We start from the raw sequence: 23,205 nt of genomic DNA on the forward strand, positions 1-23,205 counted from the left end.
AAACTAAAACTTGATCTCATACAAAGGTGATGCAAAGGTTTACAAAAGTGGATATTAACCAGACTGAAACTAAACGAGGTCATGAAAAGTGTGAACACACAAAACAGCTGCAGTCAGGATGTAAACATTACTGAAATGTGGCACAAACTTATCTAAGATAAAATGACACGAAGGAGAAACACCCAAAAAATACAGAATGTCAATGGAAAAGTGCAAAATGAGAAAAAAAAAAACAGACATCCTGGTTATTGTACAAAAGTGATGTTTAAAAAATACAAATGAAGGGGGAAACCTGAGAAAAACAGTGAAATAAAAATGTAGAAAGACACAAAATAGGTGTGTTAGGATGGAAAAATTGCTCAAACTGCTGATAAAATAGCACAATAATAAAAAGACATGAACTCTTTGTTGGAATTTATGCAGATTTGGCTGCTTTCCGTCTGATTGACATGAGTCATCATCATCATCGTCATCATCATTATTACGCATTATACACGACGCTTTACATAAATGCAGCTCTGACAGCAGGAGAAGAGCAAATTGGCAGCTAATAGGAATCCGAGCGCTTCTGACCTCATTTACAAATCACCTCGTGCACCGCTCGCGCACGATGCGGACTCAGAATTCACCACCTTCCCGGGACAACAGAGAGAAAACGGCTCGAATCTCGTTCAATTAACATTGAAAATTTAGAAGAACTTGTGGAATTTTTTTTTTTTTTTTACGGCGCGGAGATGATTTTTGTGCAGAAGCCGGAGGCATGCATGCGTGCGTGTTTGCGTGCGTGCGTGTGGTAGGAGGAGGAGGAGTAATCCTGTCTCTCGTGCGCTCTGGAAAGCCTCCCGCCCTGGCAGATTAATGGAGGAGGGCGCACGCTTCCACCATCTGTTCCAGGAGCCGCGTCTCCTCCTCCGAGTCTCCATTATCAATCAACAACACTTAACTTCAAATCAAAAGTTGCGAAATAAAACGTGACGAAAACGTCTCCTGTTCCTGCCAATATATGCTTTGTTAGAAATCCTATTTATTTCTGTTGTTTTGAAGTTTATCTGCCTTTCAGTGAGAAGAAAAATGCTGGTTTTACCATAAAAAGAAGCAGGAAATGTGACAAAGCCGTTCCCACTTCGTCCTCCTCTTGTGATTTAAGGGCACGTGGTTGTCTGGACTGTCAGTTTACTGCACAACGAGGAAAAGGGTTGTTGTTATTATGTAGAAATAAACAAAGATTTCTTCCTTGTGTCCCTTTTTAACATTGTTTTCCAGTGATATTGTAAAAAAAAAAAAGTTGGCACAAAACAAAAGCACTTGAAAGTGACGCCACCTGGAAATCCCTGCGGCAGACAGATTCTATTGAATTTTTTTTTACACTTTCAGTTGAAACACAGTTCTTTATAAACCAACCCCCCCCCCCCCCCCGTCGAGCCAAACAGCCTCCCATTACAGGCTGCATATTGTTCCTGTTTGCGGAGCTCAATACATTAATCTGTTTCGCTGAATCGAACAGAAACACTGCAGCAGATTGTTCCAGGTTCGAGAAGTTTACTCACATCCGGGTCATTTCAAAACGTGCAGTTTTTTGTTTTTTTTAATTTACAGACGCAGGAAACTTTCTATTTGTGCTTCGTCAAAGGTCACGCTGCGGCGGACACAATGACGCAGCTGCCACACATTCATTAAATGCCTGGAATAAATTCCTCATGCAGCTTTTACTGTGAAGGGCTGAACGGGTCAGATCTTTAACAATCAGTGGAAAAAATATACTTCCAAGTCTATCATGTTCGTATTTAGTGGTAAGAAGATGAGCTACTTTCACTGTAAAGTGCGTGGATGACGGATTACATAGTGCAAAAAAAAAAGTCAGGTTTTAAGTGTCGCCCTCCCATAATAAACCTCTAAAAGCACTTTCTGTGTGCAAACAGCAGCTTTTCTCCTTTAGTTGTCCGCTCGTGTAAAACTTGAACCAGAGGGATTAACTCCCCGCTGAGTGACGCGTTAACGTGCGCACCTTGGCGCCGCGCACGTGGCCGCCTGGTGCGCTGCGCTCCCACCACTAGAGGATAGTGTTGACTTTAATAAGTACATCGGGAACCCTGGATTAGTGAAATTAAAAAACATTTAAAAGGCTTTTTTTTTTTTTTCAAGGGAGGGAAGTGATCGCAGGAGAAACAACAAGCAACGTTTTGGCGATAAATAAGGTTTTTAATCCCAATTTGGCGAAAGTGATCCTATTTGGTAACTTCCTGGTTTCCTCCTGTTTCTTCCAAACTGACAAAGATTGATGTGTTTTAAATGAACAACAACAACAAAACACACACACACACACACACATCTTAATCTAAGTATTTGTACAAATCCTCCTGATTGATGGTTATTATTTAAAAACTTGAATGAAAAAATGAAACTGTGGTGTTAAATCAGAGACTATGAGACGTGTCAACAACATCTTCAAACCTTTATCAGAGGAATTTTCACATTTCTTAGCTACAATGAGGTGTCAAACCTCTGTGAGATTAGAAACTTTATGTTTCTATGGACGTTTGTGGTTTATGTACTGGAGCTGGAGTAAAAGCAAAAGTAGCAGACAGAAACGTTTTATATATATATATATATATATATATATATATATATATATATATATATATATATATATGAAAGGGTGAAAACCATCGTTAACCAATTGTTAAAGAATACTTCAATATCTGACTTTTTAATTGTATATTTTACAGTCCACCCCCCCCACCAAGTCAAAAACAGTGTATGTAATGTATATGTAATAAAAACACCAGGTGGACAGTGTAAAACTGAGCAAAATGACATTATATTTGACAGATTAGTTGAGAGTTCTTAATGCAGAAGTGTCACGTTGTCTCATCTCAATATGATTTTTTATGAAATTAAAGTGTTTTAACTTATATTTGTTAGCTGTTCCTTCCTTCCTGTCATCATAAGACTCTATAACTGCACATGTAAATAGTGTTTTTGTGTTTTTTCTGCTAATGTCATTCTTCTACACTGAGAGCAGTCATCTCTTAGCCCTGTATATTCACCCCACCCCCTCCATCTTCATCCTGTTCAGGGTCACAGGGCACTACATATATATATATATATATATATATATATGGTGGAATATATATGGAATGGTGAGGGGAAAGGTGCCTCTTGCCCCTGGAGTGCTTAGAAACGCCCCTGGGTGTATTTAAAGCTTTATTATGCTCAGTCTGGATTAAAGTGATGCTTTTCCCAGTTTGTGTTTTTCTTCTATTCCTCTGCAGTGTGTGTGTGTGTGTGTGTGTGTGTGTGTGTGTGTGTGTGTGTGTGTGTGTGTGTGTGTGTGTGTGTGTGTGTGTGTTTTTATTGACTTCACTTCCCTTTTTATAACAGGCTGGGGAGGAAAAAAACAAAACAAAACACTGGTGCCGTCGCGCTGAAAGGTCAATGAAGGAGTTGGCTTGAAAATATCTGTAATGTTGTTTTGGACATGCGCACACGGTCGATGCCATATTGGAAACGGGGGCAGCTGAAAGACGTCGCTCCGCGCGAGAGAGCGAGCGACAGAGGAGGGAGAGAGAGAGAGGAGAGAGAGAGAGAGAGAGCGAAAGAGGGGGGAGACAGAGAGTAAGAGAGAGAGAGAGAGAGAAAGAAAGAGAAAAAGGGAGAAACCTGCGGGGGTCTCCGGGAGGAGCGGCGAGCCGCACGCGCACGAACTCGGACAGGTAAGACAGGTGACGGCTCGTGCGTCCCTGCTGCGTGGTCGGAGTTATTCTCTCTCCTCCTCCTCCTCCTCCTCCTCCTCCGTTTCTGAGGAAGAAGAGAGAGAGAGAAGAAGAAGAAAACGCTCACGAGGCGGTTTCTGTAGAAACGAGGAGGAAAAACAGTCGCGAGGATCCGTCCGCGAGCCCAACTTCACTCCAAGTGTCTCTTGTCTCTCACGCGCTGAATTTCATGACGTCTGTCGCGTGGCATTCCGGCGTTTATCGCGATGTTTTTCCTGCTCTATTCTTCAGAAACTGATATTATTACAGCGCTTATAACAAATGGATAAGAAATGTGTATTTTTTTTAAAAATAAATCCCGGATTTCCACGCAGTATTTCAGCAAGTTTGTTTTTTGTGTCATGGATTCACGCTGTTTCGCTTCGTCGTGAGTCATGAGGGATTTTTTTTTTTCCCCGTCACACTTAAGGTGCGTATTTATAGAGAGACATTTTTTTTTTTCTGTATTTTTTTTTTTTTTTTTAAACGTCGGAAAACACCGGACACTGCCAAAATGTCAAAGCACTTTCAACATGGCGGGTTGTTCTGGTGTTTGGTTAAAGAGGAGCAAAGAAAAAAAAAAAAAAAAAAAAGCTTCAAAATCTTTGAAGGAGGAAAAAATACAACGGCGGCAGATAGCGCGCCCGGTCCGGTTTCTTTGGGTAGATACGAGAGAGGTTTAGTCAATTAAATCCAAAGTGTGGATGTGCCGAGTCCGGGGGAGTTTTTTTCCGCTGCAGTTGTTGAGTGCGTTAAAGTCGAGGAGTGTGACTGGCTGCGAAGCCGCAGCAGCACCGCGGCTGGACGGACAGGCTACACCCTCAGCCTCCTCTTCCTCATGTCACTTCGCGTTTCCTCTTTCACTTTTATCATTCGGGCCGTTTGAGAATAACCCCCCCCCCCCCCCCGGTGACACCCTCGCAGATTGAGATTACCCCCCCCCCCCCTCCCCTCTTTATTGTCTGCTGGAGTAAATTACGCAGCGAATTACGCAGATAGTTGGGTTAAACCTGCGCGTTATCTATTTAATTATGCCCCATCTTTTTTTCTCTTCTCAAAATCCTTTTTCCATTATTCCAGAGGATTCCTCATCCAGATTAGATTTAGCACAATAAAATGCTGCATGTTGTGGAAGCTGGCATGAATAAATTATGCTTTCAGACTTGTATATATATATATAAATATAGTCTTTTCCATGGAGAGAAAAGAAATACTTCTAAAGAATGGGGGGAAAAAATGGAAAACATGGGCATGAATGTGAAATACCTATGAAGCATCTTCTCTGCAGGGAGGGATCAATATGAGTGGGCTGCACGTTTTGATGATTTGAGCTGTTCTGTTTAGTGTTTTTTTTTGTCTTCTTCAAACTAATCCACTACTTTAACGCACTCTCAGTCTCCCGATGAGCGATCTGCGTGCTCAACGTAGTCGTCGCCGTGTCAGGAGCGCCTTTTCCTCTTTTTGTTTCTGCTGCTGGCAAACTAACTCTCGGCTCGTGTTTGAATAAAAGGCAGGGACGTAGGCAAATACAAGGCTTGAGATGCGGCGTCTTGTCGAACACGCTGAGCGAGTGTTAGGAAGTTGTTTCCGGCGTCGTGATGCTGAACGCTGTACCGTCTCCATCCCTCTGGTCTGACTTCATCTCGGTGGGGGGGGGGGGGGGGGGGGGGGACATTTGTTGCTCGCGCCTCGTCGTGTTCACACTTTGCTGATCTCAGCGTGCGTCGCAGGCTGTTGCGGCCGAGCAAAGAAAACACACACTGCCCTGTGTTTGCCTCCACGTTGGAGAAATTTGCGAGAAACACTGGACAAATTGTTTCATCCAGACGTCCAAGTTGCCAAGAAGAAAACAGCTCTTGGATGGGTTTTGAGAGAGGAGGGCCTAATAGGGAGTAATGCAATAAAACCCAAGCCCATGCAGTGGTAGTTAATCTCCTAAATCCCCCATTAAATCTTTGGCATGGATGAGTTTAGAGAAAGGCAGAAGGACAACACGTGGATGCCCAGCGTCCCATCAGGGGCTAATCAATTAAAACCCCCCAAAAAAAGTCCTCTCAATCTGAGGCAACAAATGTCCCTGCGTCTGAGATTAACACTCCCAGACCGGTTTAATCCCCCCCCCCCCCCCCCCCCCCCCCCCCCCACCAGGGACATAATCTGGGTGGCTGGGTTTAAAGATGGAGGAGCAAGAAGGGGAGGACAGGTGATCGTGACAGCCGGAGAATGAACAAAAGCCCCGGCTGGGACTCGTTTTCCTTCCCTCGGGGTTAAAAAAAAAAACTTGTTCAACTCGTGCAGAGTCGAATAAACAAGTAAACATCCTTCCGCGGGTAGACCGGCCCTGTTATTTCGCTTTTTACCACACAAAAAAACGTCACGTTGAAGAAGTGGAAAAGTGCCTTTTCAGCAGATTCCGCCTCCTTGTTTCCATTTCTTTAACGTGACCTGCTTGAAAAAGTAAATAATTGAAAAAGTGTCTTTTTATTAATGCATACAGATGCTGAGAAATGTAGGTTGTGTCTTACGGCAACATTCTTGAAGACCTCAGGGAAACGTATGAATGTCATAAATTAAAAAAGAAGAAGAATGGAGTAAAATATATGACCTTTAAGATTCCAGAAGTTATTGAAAAGTTTTCGGAGATGATAAATACATCGGGGGGAATTTTAGGGGAAATACGAAAATGATGTTTTTGCAGGATCGCCACCAACTGAAAACACCAACAGTGTCATTTTTAATAGGAATAATATCTCACTAATGTTGTTTTCACCTGGTTTATCATTGGATTGCTGTATTTATTTTGCTATTCCGCGACCTTTTTAATGTTTCTGCTACTTTCGTTCACGTTTGTTAGCTTGCGTTTCTATCAAGTCTGACATTTTAAGTGGGCTTTTTGTTGCTGTGTGTCAGTCAAAGCTGTTTTTACGGTTCATTTCTGTCAGATTTAACTTGATGATTTAGTGTTATCATTCTTTGATTTGGCCCCGAAGGGAGTTTTTGTATTTGAAATGAAAGCAGAACGAAACCACATCTGAAGGAAAGCCGTCACATGTTGGCAGAAAAGGTTGAGAAAAAAACCCCCCAAAAAGAAAGGATTAAATTGTGGAAATAACAGAAGAATAGACACCGGGAGACAACAAGAAAAACACATGGAAAGTTATCCCGAGGTAAAAAAGGAAGCCGACTATTAGAAATGTCAACTTTGTCGGAATTTTCCGAACATGTGGAGAAAAACTCAGTTTCTTATGTGGTTCATCATTGGTCGCTTGTATTTCTTTTGTTATTTAATTACCTTTTTAAAGCATCTGCTACTTTCTTTCATGTTTTTTTTAGTTTGTATTTCTATGAATTCTGACTTTTTTTTTGTGCGTTTTTATTGTTATATGTCAGTTAAATTAGTTTTTTTTCCCTCTTTCTCTGTTAGTTTCTGTCACAGTTGATTTAACTTCCTGAGGATTCAGTGCAAACATACTTTAATTTGGGCCAAAGAGACTTTTCCACCCATACATTTGGAAAATTCCTGCATTCCACATGTTTCCATGAGTTTTTTCCTTCCCGTCTCGTGGCTGCTTTCTATTATTTATGTACTTTATCCACGTTTTAATAGGTTCTTTTCTCTGCGTAGTTTGAACAGTTGATCTTAAGAGTTTTTATTTCTTATTTCTATTATATAAGTTGTTATTTTGTAGTTTCTATCGCAGCAGCAGAAAGTTAAAGACACTTCCTCCTGGTCTAAAGCTGAGAATTGATGTTTAGTGTCATGGTTTTGCTTCTTTTTCTATCATTTATCTCTGTTGTTTGTTGTTTTTCAGTTTATTAGCTTTGCTTTCTTTGATCTTTCTTTGTTTCTGTCAGTCTGATTCACTTGTTGCTGGGTTTTTTTTCCGAATTTCCATCAGAATAGATTTAAATTTCCCGCCATCCCGAACCTGCTTTTCAGTGCTAAAACATTTGAATTGGCAAAGACAGAACAGCCCTGTAGTGAATTATGCAATCCGTGTGGGAAAAACTGGCAACTTGCTTGAAAAAGATTCAGAATAAACATGTCGAGCCTTGTTTCTTCAACCACAAAGCTCAAGATCAGTTTGTCTGGTTTTTTTATCTGTTCTAGTTGTGTTTTTCTATCATTTATGCATATTTTCTAAATTTCCAGTTGTTTCCATGAGCTTCTGGGAGATTTTTTTAAATTTTTTTTAATTTTTCCATTAGTCTGCATCTGATAGTGTCACTTTCATTTTGAGGTTTGACTCCTTCAAACATCCGAAACGTAAAATTAGTCCCGATAAGAGACATCCTGCCGTTAAACATGCGACACGTTTGCATCAAATGTGTTGAGTTCAGCCTTTGAACTGCAGACTTTGGTGCTTTTTCGTCTTTTGGTGACGTCATGTCTTTTTTTGATCTATTCTGTCTATTTTAGCCACTTTCTGTTCATCTATGTCCACTTTATTTGTCGTTCGGCGTTTCTATTTCAGCTTTGATAGAAAATGTACGTTTATCTACTTCTGACGTCGTTAAATGATGCAACGTTACTGACATGGTGTGTTTGGTGCGACGACCTCCGTCCATCAAACAGCGTATTCGAATTAACCATTATTTACATATTCGATTTAATAAACCATCAGGAGGTAAAAATAGCAGCCGGTCTTCAGAGGCCAATTCGGATCATTAACAGATTATTGGAACGGGATCAGTTTAATGACCTGTTGACTGATGAGGCCACTAAGAGCTGTGAATATTTCGGAGAGGGAGAGCGAGCGAGAGAGAGAGAGAGAGAGACATGTGAAACGTGCAGAGCAGCTGAGCACCAACACAAACACTATGTGTGTGTGTGGGGGTCAGACTGCCGTACAGGACAAACTTGCAACAGGGCTGCGATTCAGCACTATTCCCGTCAATAGATTGATTGTTCAGCGTGTTAAATTGCCTTATTGTTGGGAAAAGTGCACAAACAATAATAATCAGATTAAGATGATATATATATTTAAAAAAAAGAAGCAGCAGCAGCGATTAATTACAGTTTCTCTTGAGATCGATACCTTTTTGTGCGGATTATTGGATTATTGTGATGCAGGATTATAACCCGTCACTAAGTTTGGGACCACTAAAGTTCCTGTGTGGGAAAAACAAAGCCTTTTAAGAGAGAAGAGAAAAAAAAAAGGATTGAGGAGCTGCTGTGAGCCGCTCCTCCTACTATTTAATAGCAGGGTTTGAGTGGAGTTTGATGAGTTTTAATGAGCGCTGGCGAGGGCCGCGTGCTGACGACAGGCGTGGATCAACAGTGAGAGAGAGGAGGAGGAGGAGGAGGAGGAGGAGGAGGAGGAGGAGGAGGAGGAGGAGGAGGAGGAGAGAGGGAGGAGAGAGGGCAGCGTCATGTGAGCCAAATTAGCTCAGCTTGTTTACGCAATGGATGTATGCCTGAGCCACTGTGGGACGACAGTGTGTTTGTGTGTGTGTGTGTGTGTGGGGGGGGGGGATGACACACACTCAAACACACACTCACTCACACACACACACAGTGGGGTGGTTGTGCAGACTGTCACAGCCTTTGTACTGGAGCCTCACAGTTCTACAAACACACAGGAGCTCCGAGTAGTTTTTCATTTTCTCTGCATTTTTTTTTTTTTTTAAACCCGAAAACCTTTTTTTTTCCTCAGAGGATTGTTGTTGTTTTTTTGTTTTGTTGGGGTTTTTTTTTTTTTTTGTGTGTGTCTGGCATCACAGCATGGGTGGCCCAGGTCGTCGGCAGGATTGGTAGCGCTGCTGTTTGGAAGTGTAGAAGTTGTTTCTGGGGCAGATTGGAGGAGAGACGGCGGCGTGCGCCGCGGCTAATTGCCAGGTTTGGTGAAAGTGGGTGGAAAGCGGCAGAGTGAGTCAGTGGCGAAGCGACGGCGGCGTGACCGAGCAGCAGCCAAGACACAAACATGCCCCGGCGCTGCGACGGTGAGCATTTATTACGTCTTCTTATGTCGTTTGTCGGTTAAACGCCTTCTCGGCGGTCGGTTTTTAACTCAAGAAAAAGCGTTTAGACGAGCTAATTCTTCAGCTGTGCTCCTTTTAAAACGTTCTGGTAGTGAGGCAGTTTTCACAAAACCAAGCAGTTACTGTAGAAAATGACTACAATATCAACATAAAGCTCATTTGAATGAAACTTTCTCATACTGAATACAGTCAAATGTTAAAAAACTAACTACTTAACATCTCAGTGTTGTGTTGTGTGACTCTTAAGAAATCTGTTAAAAAAACGTAAAAAAATTGATGTTTTCTTTGGGATTGATCCCAACAGTGCGCGTCTCACCTGTAATTAAAGTCGACGATGAACAGTATGAATTAGGTTGGAGTGGTTTTGTTGTTGTGGGGAAACTCGACGAGTGGAGGAACTTTCCCGAAGGAGAGAAACACACATTTTAGTGATTCCATTAATTAATAGGGTTTAAAGCCAATCTGAGATGTGGGCATCAGAAGGTTGGCAAAATCCTCAATCAAGTGGAAGTTGCTGTTATTATTGACTTTATCGCGTATAAAATAACATTTCCACCCCATTGGCCGTCACTTCATTGTCAGTTTATCAGAGCTCGCACTTGTTTCTTCGCGACATTCGTGATTAAAATGGAAAAATTAGATTTTTTTTTCATTTTCCTCGCACGGCAACAGTCGGTCAGAAAAATCATGTAAATAAAAAATACAGATGTTTATCAACGGATTATTCTTATTCGGCAAAATTTAAGTTCACTTAAATTGGGCTGATAAGTTAAAAAAGGAGTAAAACCTGTTAATGCTTTTAGGAAACTGACTTTCATGCACGTGTTTTATTTTTTTGTAATTATTCTGTGTGCTCGTCATTTTCTTCTAACCTGTCAGTTCTTACATTATTGACTTTCATTACCTTCTATTAATAGAACCTCAGTCTGGTTCACTGAGATCAAGTCAAATGACGTTTTTAACCTTTTCTTTAATGTAAGAATTAAGTTAAGTGACCGGCGCAAAGATCACATGACTCCGTATCAAAGTTTCTAGTTAGAACAAGCCTGTGTTCTTTTATACGTTTGATTGAAAACGTGAAAACTGCAGCATGGCGGTGCGACTTTCGGATTAATTGCTGTTTGTGGGAATGTGCAGCTCCTCTCTGGCTTCACATGCAGTGTGTGTGTGTGTGTGTGTGTGTGTGTGTGTGTGTGTGTGTGTGTGTGTGTGCTGTTTGTTCTGCTGGTGGAGCAGCCTTCGTCACCATGGGGGGGGTGTGACGCTTCACAGGAGGGGCAGCAGTTGTAGATTAGAGGGCAAACCGCAGCCACATTACCTCTGATATAAAACAGTTTCGTGTTTTTTTTTTTTTGTTTTTTTCTAAGTTCGTCTTGCTGCTTTGGACTTTGTTGTCTTTGCTTTTAAACTCTGACGCTGATAGAGATGAAGCGGACGGCTTTGATCGGCGCGGTGAGACATTTCAGCACTTGTGCAAAGTGTTTTACGACACAGGAAGTGCAGAACTACGGTATTTAGTGAAGTCGTTTCATCGCTTGTGAAAACAAGGTGTTTTTTCTGCAGGAACATAATGAAATGTAAGCGGTAATAAACCATATTTACTGAGATGAAAACACGTATTGAGGCAGCAGGAGGATTATAACTGGATGTAAGTGTTTTACAAGAAGGAAATAGGATTTAATGTCACTGACTGGTTGAATGAAAAGACAATATTATCAGGGCTGAAACTAATATTTTTATGTGTATATGAGATATACTGCTCATAAAGTGACCGATTGAAAAGACTCACAATTGTGGATTTCATCATCAGTCTGTCTGATACTATTTTTCCGGTAGTTTTGTGTTTTAAATGGTCCAAATCGGTGAAAAATGCTCAGCAGACTTCCTCCGAGAGGAAAAATGGAGGGATTACTTAAAACACTAGATTCTAAACTGTTAACAAACATCGATCATGCAGTTCATGTGACAGACTTTACATATATATACATGTTTACGCGTTTATATTCCACATTCTCTTGAAGTACTGCGATTGTAGCTTGTGATCAAGTATATTCAGAGTCTCTCTGCGCTCCCAGCTCAGCCTAAATATTCCTAGCGAGGAATCTGAGCGTGAGAGTGACTCAGGAAGTGTCTAAAAGCAACTGTGGGCCAGGAGTTGACAGCAACTTTTATCTGAGTGAGGAGGTGTGGTTGACCCCGTTGCTGTGTGTGTGATGCAGCCTGGCTGAGAGCTGATTGGCTGTCAGAGAGAGGGAGACTCTGCGCTGCGAGTCATGAATGGAGAGTAAAATTAACCATCTTGGGGCTGTATTATTAAATGTGTACTCGTGAAAAGTATTTCATGTCATGGTGATCAAACTGAGAAAAGTTTAATTGAATTTGTACGCAGCTTAAATAACGATTGAACTCTTTCCTTTCTCTTTCCACCATCTTGTGTGTTTAAGGATGCTGAGGATGTTTTGTGACTACGTAGATGGAAGAAAGAGGAAAAAAAAAAAAAAAAGCCTCAAATTTACAAAAACGGACTGATAATTTCTTGTGCTTGATATCGAAACCTTCCAGACGCGACGTGAGCCCAGCTGATAAAACTCTTAACGGCGGCTTGACGTGTTAAATATTGGTTCCTGTTTGTTGCAAAGTCGTCTTCGCAGCCACACTTCCTCGTTTGGGCTTCCCAATGAAGCTGGCGAGGGAAATCGAGACCTGCAACCTCTCTGAACCGGCGCTGCGGGCAGACCTCGTGCGTCGCCGCTGCGCCGGTGTCATTCCAGTTTTTCTACTTGGTTGGACTCTGATTGGTTATCTGGTGGAGGTTTGCTTCGGTATGCAAACATACGCAGCCGGCACACAATATGCATGAGGAGGAGGAGGAGGAGGAGGAGGAGGAGGAGGAGGAGGAGGAGGAGGAGGAGGAGGAGGAGGAGGAGGAGGAGGAGGAGGAGGAGGAGGAGGAGGAGGAGGAGGAGGAGCCAACCAAATTACAGGTTCCACACTCCAATGTGAAAATTACTTCAGTTTCACTTTGAAAACAGCTTTTTTTTTCTCTCTCTCTCTCTCTCTTGTTTTGTGTTTTGTGTTTTCTCCTCGGGGGGATTCCCCAGAGATCATCTGACTTATGCTTGAATCATGTGATCATTAAGTTCATACAAGCAGCAGCTTCTAAAAGGACTGCAGTGTGAAACATTTCCCAACGAAATCCTCACAAAAATATATATATATATATTTTTTTTAAGTGCAGCGAACCGTGACCACCAGTAAAACTGGATTCCTCCCGACAGCTGGAAGCTTCGTGATTATCGTCGTATCAACTGATCGACTTGTGTTCCGTGCTGCAGGGTTGTGGAGGAACGCCGACGATGCAGTGAGTAGCAGCGGCGAAGCCTCGGGTCAAAGGTCAACGCTCACCCGGTAGCGGCGGGCCTCAGGATGCAGTCCCGCCCCCAGGAGCAGCCGCCGGCCTTCGCCGCCGCCGCCGCCGCCGCCAAGCTGCACGGGCCCACCAACGGCAAGGAGGAGGAGCTGAACTCGGGTGAGAGTCTTCCTCCCGGGAAAACGCAGGAACAGGCGAAGGCCTCGACTTCTTCATGTGAAAATGCAAAAAAAACAAAAACAAAACGGTTTTATGGGTCCGTTTACATGAAAACGGTGGGCGGAGCCACTGAAAACACCATTTTTGGAAACGTCAGAATATTTCAAACGGATCATCATCACCACTGAAAGACACTTTGTTCATTCAAAATAGCGTTTTAGTGTTTAATATGTTCGATTAACTTTCGGACAGAGATATAGAAACAACAATTACAATTTTTCTGAATTATATATGAAAAGACAAAAACAAAAAACTCCACCTCACACAAACGACACACTCCTTGCCCCTACTGTCACTTATACCAAAAAACAACCTGTAAAACACAAATATTATAGACGTTCAGTGAGTCGTACAGCCAGAATACTGAGTAAAGAATCACTTCTGCACCTTTGTAAGATGGATTGTTAAAAAAAAAGTCAGAAAAGGCCCCGACACCTTTTCAGAACCTCAACACAAATCGAATTTTCTCCAATTTGAAATAATACAATACGTCTCTCACCCAATGTGAAACGGTAGGCGGGGCCAAAACAGCGTTTTTAGGCGTGAAAGAAAAAAACCGCGACGGATCGATTAGTTAATTAATAATTAAGTCTCAGAAGAAAAAAAAAAAAAGTTGCATTTTCCAGCCGTTTCCACGGAGATGGAGTCATAGCCATAGTCATAGTCATTTTTTTTTTTTTTAAGTTTTGAGTTTTCAGTGTCTGCGGAGAACAGTTGTCGTGGAAACGGGGCCTTTGTCCAACCTGTATTGATTTCCAGAAGGCAGAGTGATGAACGACGGCCTGTGTTTTCAGATGCTGAAGTCATGGAGGTGGAGGAGGAGGCGGAGGAGGAGGCGGAGTTTAACTGGGAGGAGTACATGGAGGAGAAGGGGGCCAACGCCGCCCCCCACACCACCTTCAAGCACGTGAGTGTCCCCCGTCCGCCTTCGCCAGATGTCCTTTAAACGTGTCGTGGAGTTAATTGGAGAAAAGTCAGTTAAAGGTGAAATCAAGAGGGAAGTTTTAGGCGTGAGGCAACTGTGAGTTATATTAAAGACCGCAAAGGAAAAAAACAAAAAACAACAACAACTACTCACCAGTTAAGCTATGAGGGAGTCATTTTAACCCTTCGTCTGCCAAAACACGTCCGGGTCAAATCGCTTCATTCGGGCGGATTTACTGGAAATGTGTTTCCTTCTTTTTTTCTATCAGGTTATTTTAAGTGTAACAAAGTGGGTTTTTGCACGGCAACAGCATTTCTGCAGAATCATTTTAGAGCTCTCACGTATTTAATTTGCCTCTCTGGCGTCACTCGGACCTTAAAATTGGGGTAAAAATCGATTTGAAAGTCTTTTTTTTTTTTTTTTTTACAAACAGCTGCCCCGAACACTTTTAGCAGAAGTTGTACTTCTGCCGGTGATATTTTTAGCTTTCTTTGGTTTTGGCAGTGCCAGATTGATTAGAAACGAAACGCGTGCAGTCGTTTGCCTTGATATTTAGGTTTTCCCGTGTCGATTTTGACAGTAAAGAAGGTTGAAGAAGGTCATGGTAGTTTGTGGTTTTCTGTTTGTGGAATATTTAAAACAGATAAAACTGTTAAGTAGGGAAAAAAACCATCAATTTCAAGCTTTCCGAGACATAAACAAGTATATTTTTGACTTTGGTCAATCTTTAATGAGACTTCCAGGTGATTCTTGTTGCTTCCTCATGCACAGTTTTTCCTATTAAAGCTTGAAAGTAGAACTTTATGACTTTAAGAGGCTTTGTTTCTGAGCTTCGCTCGTGTTTTTATCGACAAAGTAAGAAACATTCGGCAGATTCTGTTCGTCTTTGACAGACAGTTTTTAAAACAGGTGCTTCTTTTCAAGTCAATAAAAACAGCTCGATTATTTTCTGCTGTGCGACACAGACGGTTAGATTTTAATCTCACCAGGCAGGAAAAGCTTCTCCTGAAATCGGACTCATCGCAATTTGAAAACAACGTGTGGAAAAGAAATCTACCGCTGTGACGTAAAGTCTTCATGATCGGATTTGCAGCCTGAATCTTGATTTTTTTTTTACCGTGCAGTCAAGTGACGCATGTCTCATTCTCGCGTTTACATTCGCCGACGATGTCGGGAAAACGATCACGCCGCCGCCGCCACAACATGCTGCAATCGTTTCCTCCTCTCCGAAAAGAGCGAGGAGTCATGTGACCTCCTCAACTGACCACTTATTCACCACGTGTTCACGGTTTGTGAGAAACGATAAGCTGCATGGAGGCGCCGTCTCCAGTCACATCCACCTGTTGGGGTGGGGGGGGGGGTGGGGTGGGGGCACACCTTCTATTGTGCGGCGAAATAATCCTCCTCGCTGATTTGCGGCGTTTCCCAAAATAACTGCGGGAGCGAACGAGCGTCCCTCTGAACGTTGTTGTTCTTCATGCTGAGCTCAGCAGAACGGCGCCAAAACCGCCATGAATTTACTTCACAGGGCGACGCTGAATACATTCATAATGACCAGATGGTAATTAGATTGCGTTTTGTTTTGTTTTTTGTTCCCGTTCACTGAAGACAATGTGAGCGATGCTTTTGCAAACCACTGATTACACGCTTGGATTTGGAAATTGTCCTTTTGTGTAATTCCTCATAAACACCGCTCAGCGTCTTTTTTTTTTCTTTTTTGTTTTTGTATAAAGGGGCTTTCTGCTAAATCTATGTCAGATTTATTGTCTCGTTATTTTAATGTCGGCCGTCGAAGCTTCAGAGATACTTTATCTTTGTCGGTCTGGTTAAAAGTTAGCGTCGACTCAAATCTCTCGTGAAGCAATAAGCAGATAATCTGAATTTTTTTACACTTTTCACCTCTCAGAGGCCTTCATAAAAGCGATCACACACACAACCTGCTCAACACACTTTAACCACAGTCAATAACATGTTTCTATCACTTTTTACACAGAAACTTTATGTCCGACTTTATGATGACGTTAAAATCTCAGGACACTGAGTTCAAGCTTCACAGTGTGATATTTACACTTCTCATCAAGTTTCTCTTTACAAATGTACAAATTCCTTTCACACAATAAAGATTCACATTTCTCCCAACATAAAGCTTTTTATAACTTCATAAGTCCTTGTCTTGAGTTTTATACAACGAAGCACGAAGCTTCTCATATTATTGCTTTCATTATTTATTTAAAGTCTTTTTCTAGCAGTAAATGTGTTCAATCTATTTTTATGTCCAAATATGGTCATGTTCAACTCATTTGGACCAGTAAAATAGTGCCGTAACAACCTTTACATTTAAACTTTTGAAGTGTTTCTTTGCCGTGTTGAGTGTACGTGATGGAAATGTCAACATTTGTGCGAAACCAAACTTAATAATGACTACAATCTCAACATAAAGTCGATTCTAATGAAACTTTCTGGTGCAAAATACAGTGAAATGTGAAAATGGCTATTTTGTTGGTGGTTTAGCCGGATTGGAGGCTCTTGTGAGCAACAGGAAAAACTACATATACAAAGATTAGGGCAACCGTCAGCCTGTTCATTAGTGTCTGATCATAATTTCAAGGTTCAAGGTGTTTTATTGTCATATCACCAGTAAAAGCCAGGTTTCACAGTGAATGAAATTCTTATTTTGCCGACATACATAAATAAGTAAGTATATACACAAAAAAGAGAATAAAATAAAATATAAAATAACAGCAGTGCAAAAATATTAGTAAGAAAGTGAGATGTGCAAAATGTAAACATTTCTGAGCAGAAAAAAGCTTCTTATGTTCTCTGTTGATTTTGGGAGCGCCTGTTTAAGGACATCATCCAATTAGCTGTTTTCTTTAAAGCAAATTCAAACTACGTCTCACGTCGGTCCATTAGCAATTAATTTTTAATGGAACTAATATCAATATTTCTTGATTTAATACACGAGAGCAAATAAAGCTTCCTGAGTGAAAAGTACCCCCCCCCCCCCAAACAACCAAACAATGACGACGAGGCTTTGGCTGCATTAGCTGGTTACATCACAGCGGCCGGCCAGATGGGCGGCTCAACGCCGAGGCCTTTATCCGCGTCCGATGACTCCGCGTTTGACCGACAGGCCAGCTGTCTGCCTCCGTGAAGCTCAGAGGCTCCAGGATCCAGGGGGGGTGGGGGGGTAGGGGGGTAGTGGGGAGGTGGGTGGTGGGTGGGTGGTCCCCCGCTGGTGATTTAAGATTTACAGAAGTGTGTCAGTGTTTCAGCTGCTCACGTCAGCCGGAGCGTTGAGCGCAATCAGGAGCCAGATTAGAATGCGGCGGCGGTGGTATGAGCGATGTTGGACAAACCGTCCACGCCGTCCCCGGAGGAGGGGGGGGGGGGGAGAGGGGGGGGGGGGAGGCTAAATTGCCTCGTTGGTAAGTGGATTGAGTCACTGGGAAACAGACCATGAATTCCCCAGAAAAAAAAATAAATAAAAAATGTGATTCAGTAAAGTGCAGCCCTCATATCTCTCCGTCTCTCTCGCTCGCTCTGCCTGGACAAATTGAAACAGGGATTTCTCTTGGGCCTGCACACACACACACACACACACACAACTCCCACCTCCCCCTACACACACGCACACACACACACAGTCGGGGTTAGCTGTCTTACATAAGCCAGCCAGAGTGATACAGCACGTTTGCATTGTTGCAGCAGGAAGCCACGGGGCCGTTTGCATTGTGTTTATTTCTAAGATGTTGGCTTTTCCATTCACTCGTGTGTGTGCGTGTGTGTGTGTGTGCGTGCGTGTGTGTTGAATGCGAACATCCTGTCGGGCTTGTAGTGTTCAAGGATTGCACGGCGGCCCGTGGCTATGGAGGGAATGTATTATGCCGCGCCGCATTCATATACAGATTTATTGCTTTTCTCCCAGCACAAGGGCAACCTGAAAGGCTTTTTGTTTAGCAACAGCGCGGCGCAGCCAGGATGTTTTTAGGAAAGCAGGCAGCGCCAATAAATCTCACCTGTGCTCACCTCACTTCCTGGTTGGAGCTGGAACGTCGCAGTCAGAATTCCATACTTGTGTCTTTTTTTTAATTCGGTTTAATTGAATTTTATTCACATGGTGCCAGTCTCCCTATATATGTTCATATTTTTTCTTGTTGAAATAGCTTTTACAGGCAGTTTTGAGTTCCTCTGCACTAAACAAACCCAAGAAAACCTCCGACATGCGTCAAAGTTGCACGAGGAGATAAAACGAGATGTATATTGTTGTAAGGAAAAAGTTTAGATCAGAGGTCAGCAACCTGTGGCTCTGGCTCTCCGAAGAGTTCAGAGAATTACACGTAAATAAACATTTTATCTTATTTTTAGCTTTTCAAAAGGACTAAGAGGTGGTTGCACATTTTCTGGTTTAATGACTATAACTAAAATGAGGAAAAAATAGAAAAAAAAAACAGCTCTGTAAAAAAAAACATCCTAAATTGTAATTGAAACTTCATGAACACACATTTTAGTGCCTATAAACACCAAATATAAAGCTCTCAGAGCCGTCGGCCTCATTTTAAAGGTCGAATGTGTTTTCTTTCTCTACATAAATTTGATTTGGTGGATCTTCAGTTCATAAAGGCTGCAGAACCCTGGTTTAAAACAACTTAACTCACTTGATTTGTGCATTTTAAAGCAAAATGAAGCCCCTCATTGACTGACGGATGGCGAATATTTATTATTACGAACGTTTTTTTTCTTCCGAAATTTGAGGTCGTCGATTCCACATTCTGTATAAACTTTTACTCCTCAATTCTGTCTCCGTGGAAACGAGGAAAACACAACTTTACTCGAGTCGACTTCCCGAAGGAAAAAAAAACGCGACATGTCACCAAGCCACGGTTCAGTCTTGACGGGGAATCGCAGTATCAGATGGGCTTCATTATCAAAGTTCACTTCAATTAGAGGTGAAAGTGAAAGCGAGAACGCTCAATTAGTCCGTTGTAAACCTTGTGTGCGCAGATAAACGCTGTGCACACACAGATACGGCGCCGTGAGTCAGCGAGGACCCTGCAAAACTTCTGCCGCAGCTTTACGGGCACTTTGAGGAAACCTGGAACACGTAATAGATGTGGCTCATTAGCAAGAGATTAAACAGGACGTACAGGGAATTGAGTTTAGGGTAAAACTGATATTTATTTAATTAAAATCCCTTTCTTAATCAAAAAATATTTGCAAGTTATAAAGCTAAATTAAGCACCTCAAGCCATATGTTGTCTCTATAAACTCACACAGCAGTCAGTTTACAACATTTACTGGCGTTTTACAGATTGCTTTTTCATGATTCTGGTCAAATATTATAATTAAACATTTGCATATTGTGTGCAAAAGTAATATTTTATTAATATTCAATTCATTGAAAATTATAAAATGAAGGTGCAATGCTTGGCAAGTTTATTTATCTAACTTTATTGAGATATCGGGAGTAAAGTAAGTATAATGTACTATTAACTGTATGTAATATGGGCTGTGTACAGAGAGATTGTGACTTTTGAATGACTTTAAAGCTAAAATCTGTTAAAATTCTACTAGAAGTTTATGAATAAAAAATAAATGAGTAAAAAATAGTGGTAACAGTAAGTCTGATGCGATTATTTCTTGCATTTTTCTTTATAAGATATAAACTTTTACTATTGGTTCCCCAATCATTCTTTTTTATATTATATAGCTTTAATCATGAATGAGCTGCCTGGTCAGAGAAACAATCAACTTATTATTTTAGGTAATAATGAGCTCATAATTGTAATAAACCACCTCGTTACAACCACTAGTGTCATAATTTTAATATATTCAAGACAATAATTTAGATGGATGGATGGATGGATAATTACTTCATTCATCCCCGAAGGGAAATTGTTTTGTTGCAGCAATCTGGTACATATGAATATTATAAAATACAATAGAATAGAAATAAAAGTAATTACAACTGTTTTTGATGAGTAACCTGCACAAAACCTCCAAAAAGGAGAAATTCAGCTTTATTTATGTATTATTACATTTCTGGCTGCAGTTATTATGATTTGAAAGGATTTTTTTTTAATGCTGCTTCAAGAAAGGGATCGCGTCAGAACGTTAGTACGACAACGGATTAAATATCTTATTACACTATTGCCGACTTATTAGTTAATAAGTTAAGTTAATATAGAAAAAGGCTAAAACGATGACATCATTTGCAGGAATGTTGTTATTCCATGATTGCTTGTAGCGGACCTTGAGCTCTTTCTTAGAGGTGTACTGAGACACCCCCCCCCCCCTCCGTCCCCCCCGCAGGTGGAGGTCAGCCTCCAGAGCAGCTTCCAGCCCGGCATGAAGCTGGAGGTGGCCAACAAGAGCAGCCCGGACACCTACTGGGTGGCCACCATCATCACCACCTGCGGCCAGCTGCTGCTGCTGCGCTTCTGCGGCTTCGGCGACGACCGCAAGGCCGACTTCTGGTGTGACGTCATGACGGCCGAGCTGCACCCGGTGGGCTGGTGCGCACGGAACCACAAGACCCTCATGCCCCCCGAAGGTAGGGAGGCACGCTGAGGCACAATGAGGCACGCTGAGGCACACTGAGGCACGCTGAGGCGCACTGAGACACGTTGAGGCACGCTGAGACACACTGAGGCACGCTGAGGTACACTGAGGCACGCTGAGACACGCTGAGACACGCTGAGGCACACTGAGGCACGCTGAGACACGCTGAGGCACACTGAGACACGCTGAGGCACGCTGAGACACGCTGAGACACACTGAGGCACACTGAGGCACACTGAGACACGCTGAGGCACGCTGAGACACGCTGAGACACACTGAGGCACGCTGAGGCACACAGACACGTTGAGGCACGCTGAGACACGCTGAGGCACACTGAGGCACACTGAGGCACGCTGAGGCACACTGAGGCACACTGAGGCACGCTGAGACACGCTGAGGCACACTGAGGCACACTGAGACACACTGAGGCACGCTGAGACACACTGAGGCACGCTGAGGCACAATGAGGCACGCTGAGGCACAATGAGGCACGCTGAGGCACACTGAGACACGCCAAGGCACGCTGAGACACACCGAGGCACGCTGAGGCACACCGAGGCACGCTGAGGCACACCGAGGCACGCTGAGACACACTGAGGTACGCTGAGGTACACTGAGGCACGCTGAGGCACACCGAGGCACACTGAGGCACCCTGAGGCACGCTTAGGCACGCTGAGGCACATACACACACCGACGTTCACACATTCGCAGTTTCATACACAAACACACACATAGGCGCACACACACACACACACCGTTGTTGAAGTATAGCACACACGAGTAAAACACCAATTACATTAAAAGCTCCCTTGAACATTTTTAACTTCTCACTGCTCTTTTAGGCACTTTGGTTTAAATCATGTATGTAATAGACATTAATTCACTCAAGTGTAAAAAACCCTGAAATCATAATTCAATCAGTGACGATAAATCCGGGCGGTTTAATTGAATTCGCAGTCATATAATGTGTTGATTGTACTTATATATACTGATTTGAAACAGGACAAATGTGCTGAGTGCACTCAAGTCACACTTTTAAGTGACATCGCCGTCAAGATGTCAGTGCAAATGGTCAATATTCAGATTTTACTTTGATTGCAGTCTACGTGTATTAATGTTGAATAATTATGATTCTGAAATATTCTCACTTTTTCAAAATAATAAATCAATAAAATTCTAATGATCACAAGTATTATTACAACTATTGATGTTAAAAATGGGGAACTGCAAAATTGGGTTTGTATCACAATGATTTAGTCAAACGACTACTGACGGTTGGTTGGAACCAATAAGAAAACGACTAAACGCACCAGATGGGAGGATTAAAACACCTCTCGTCGCTCGCCTTTACGTCGCTCACCAGACGTCGGTGTTCACGTCCTGGAGGGAGAAAAGCGTCACCGTTCAGGAGAAAATCACAAAAGAAAAACAACAACAAATAAACATGCTTACATGCCGTCACGTGGACACGCCTACGTTCATTCAAACAGAAACACAAAGTCACATCATCACACATCACTGTTTGTATTTATACACACCTAAAACACCCACAATAAATCAAAGGTGGATAATTATTGAGTGCCCATGTCCACCATTTACCATTTACTGACCAGAGTTGATGTCATCTTCAAACTTTGAATTATTTATAAAGTGAAATGTTCAGTCAAAAGTTCATGAGACTTAAAATTGAGATCCATGAAAGTAACAAAAAATGCAAATGTGAAAAACAGTGAAAAAAGTTATCAAACAAAATAATAATAATATTTATAACATGTATCTATCTATTTATCTATTTATTTCATGTGACTTTTCGAAAGAAAGTAAAAGCTTATTACAGAAAATGAAACTGCAGCACAAAACAGGTCAAATAAAACGACTACCAAAATAAAAGCGCTTAAAAGTTAAAGTTTCAAACATTGTGGAAAAGCCAGCGCAGCGAGGAACAAAGAGGTTTTGTGTTGAACTGCATCCAGAAACAATTAAAAGACGTCGCCTCGCCACTTCCCAAGAAAACACAAACTAGTACAGCTTGTAAAGCTGGTTGTGCCGATAGTTGTTTAACTAACTGGAATAAAGACAACGAGGAGATTTTCGACGAGTTATCCTCAGATTACAAACTCCCGAAAGTCCCGGTGAACATCGAGAAAAACCCACTGCAACACTGTGAGTGGATCAACACACCCTGGACCCAATGAACCAAACCACCAATGATCACATTCTATAGGAAAAACCGGAGTTATAATAAAAGACGTAGTTTTAACTAACCTCACGTCAGCGGCTCCTATTAACCATCTGCATGACAGCTTCACCTTGACTTTTCCCCGTTTGTCTCTTTTAAATGATGGACAAGCGACATGTCGACAACTTATCTGATGCAAACTGAAGCGTAAATCAT

The 23,205-nt window shown here is 42.1% G+C and overlaps 1 protein-coding gene across 5 annotated transcripts in view; it reads left to right on the forward strand.

Moving 5' to 3' along the window:
* The first annotated feature begins 3,523 nt into the window (after positions 1-3,523).
* sfmbt2 (Scm like with four mbt domains 2) overlaps positions 3,524-23,205 on the forward strand; it is a 48,702-nt gene continuing 29,020 nt past the window's right edge. For 4 of the 5 annotated variants that reach the window (XM_080518179.1, XM_080518182.1, XM_080518181.1 and 1 more), the window contains exons 1-4: positions 3,524-3,713; positions 13,070-13,263; positions 14,118-14,230; positions 20,561-20,801. In XM_080518179.1, coding sequence (XP_080374305.1) covers positions 13,161-13,263; positions 14,118-14,230; positions 20,561-20,801 — 457 coding nt within the window. In that variant the 5' untranslated portion in view covers positions 3,524-3,713; positions 13,070-13,160. Of the gene's footprint in view, positions 3,714-9,562; positions 9,696-13,069; positions 13,264-14,117; positions 14,231-20,560; positions 20,802-23,205 lie in introns of those variants that run through there. The other variant, XM_080518180.1, reaches the window with a different exon arrangement.

The sequence above is a fragment of the Blennius ocellaris genome (genome assembly GCF_963422515.1).
Source record: "Blennius ocellaris genome assembly, chromosome: 22".
Classification (NCBI taxonomy): Eukaryota; Metazoa; Chordata; class Actinopteri; order Blenniiformes; family Blenniidae; genus Blennius; species Blennius ocellaris.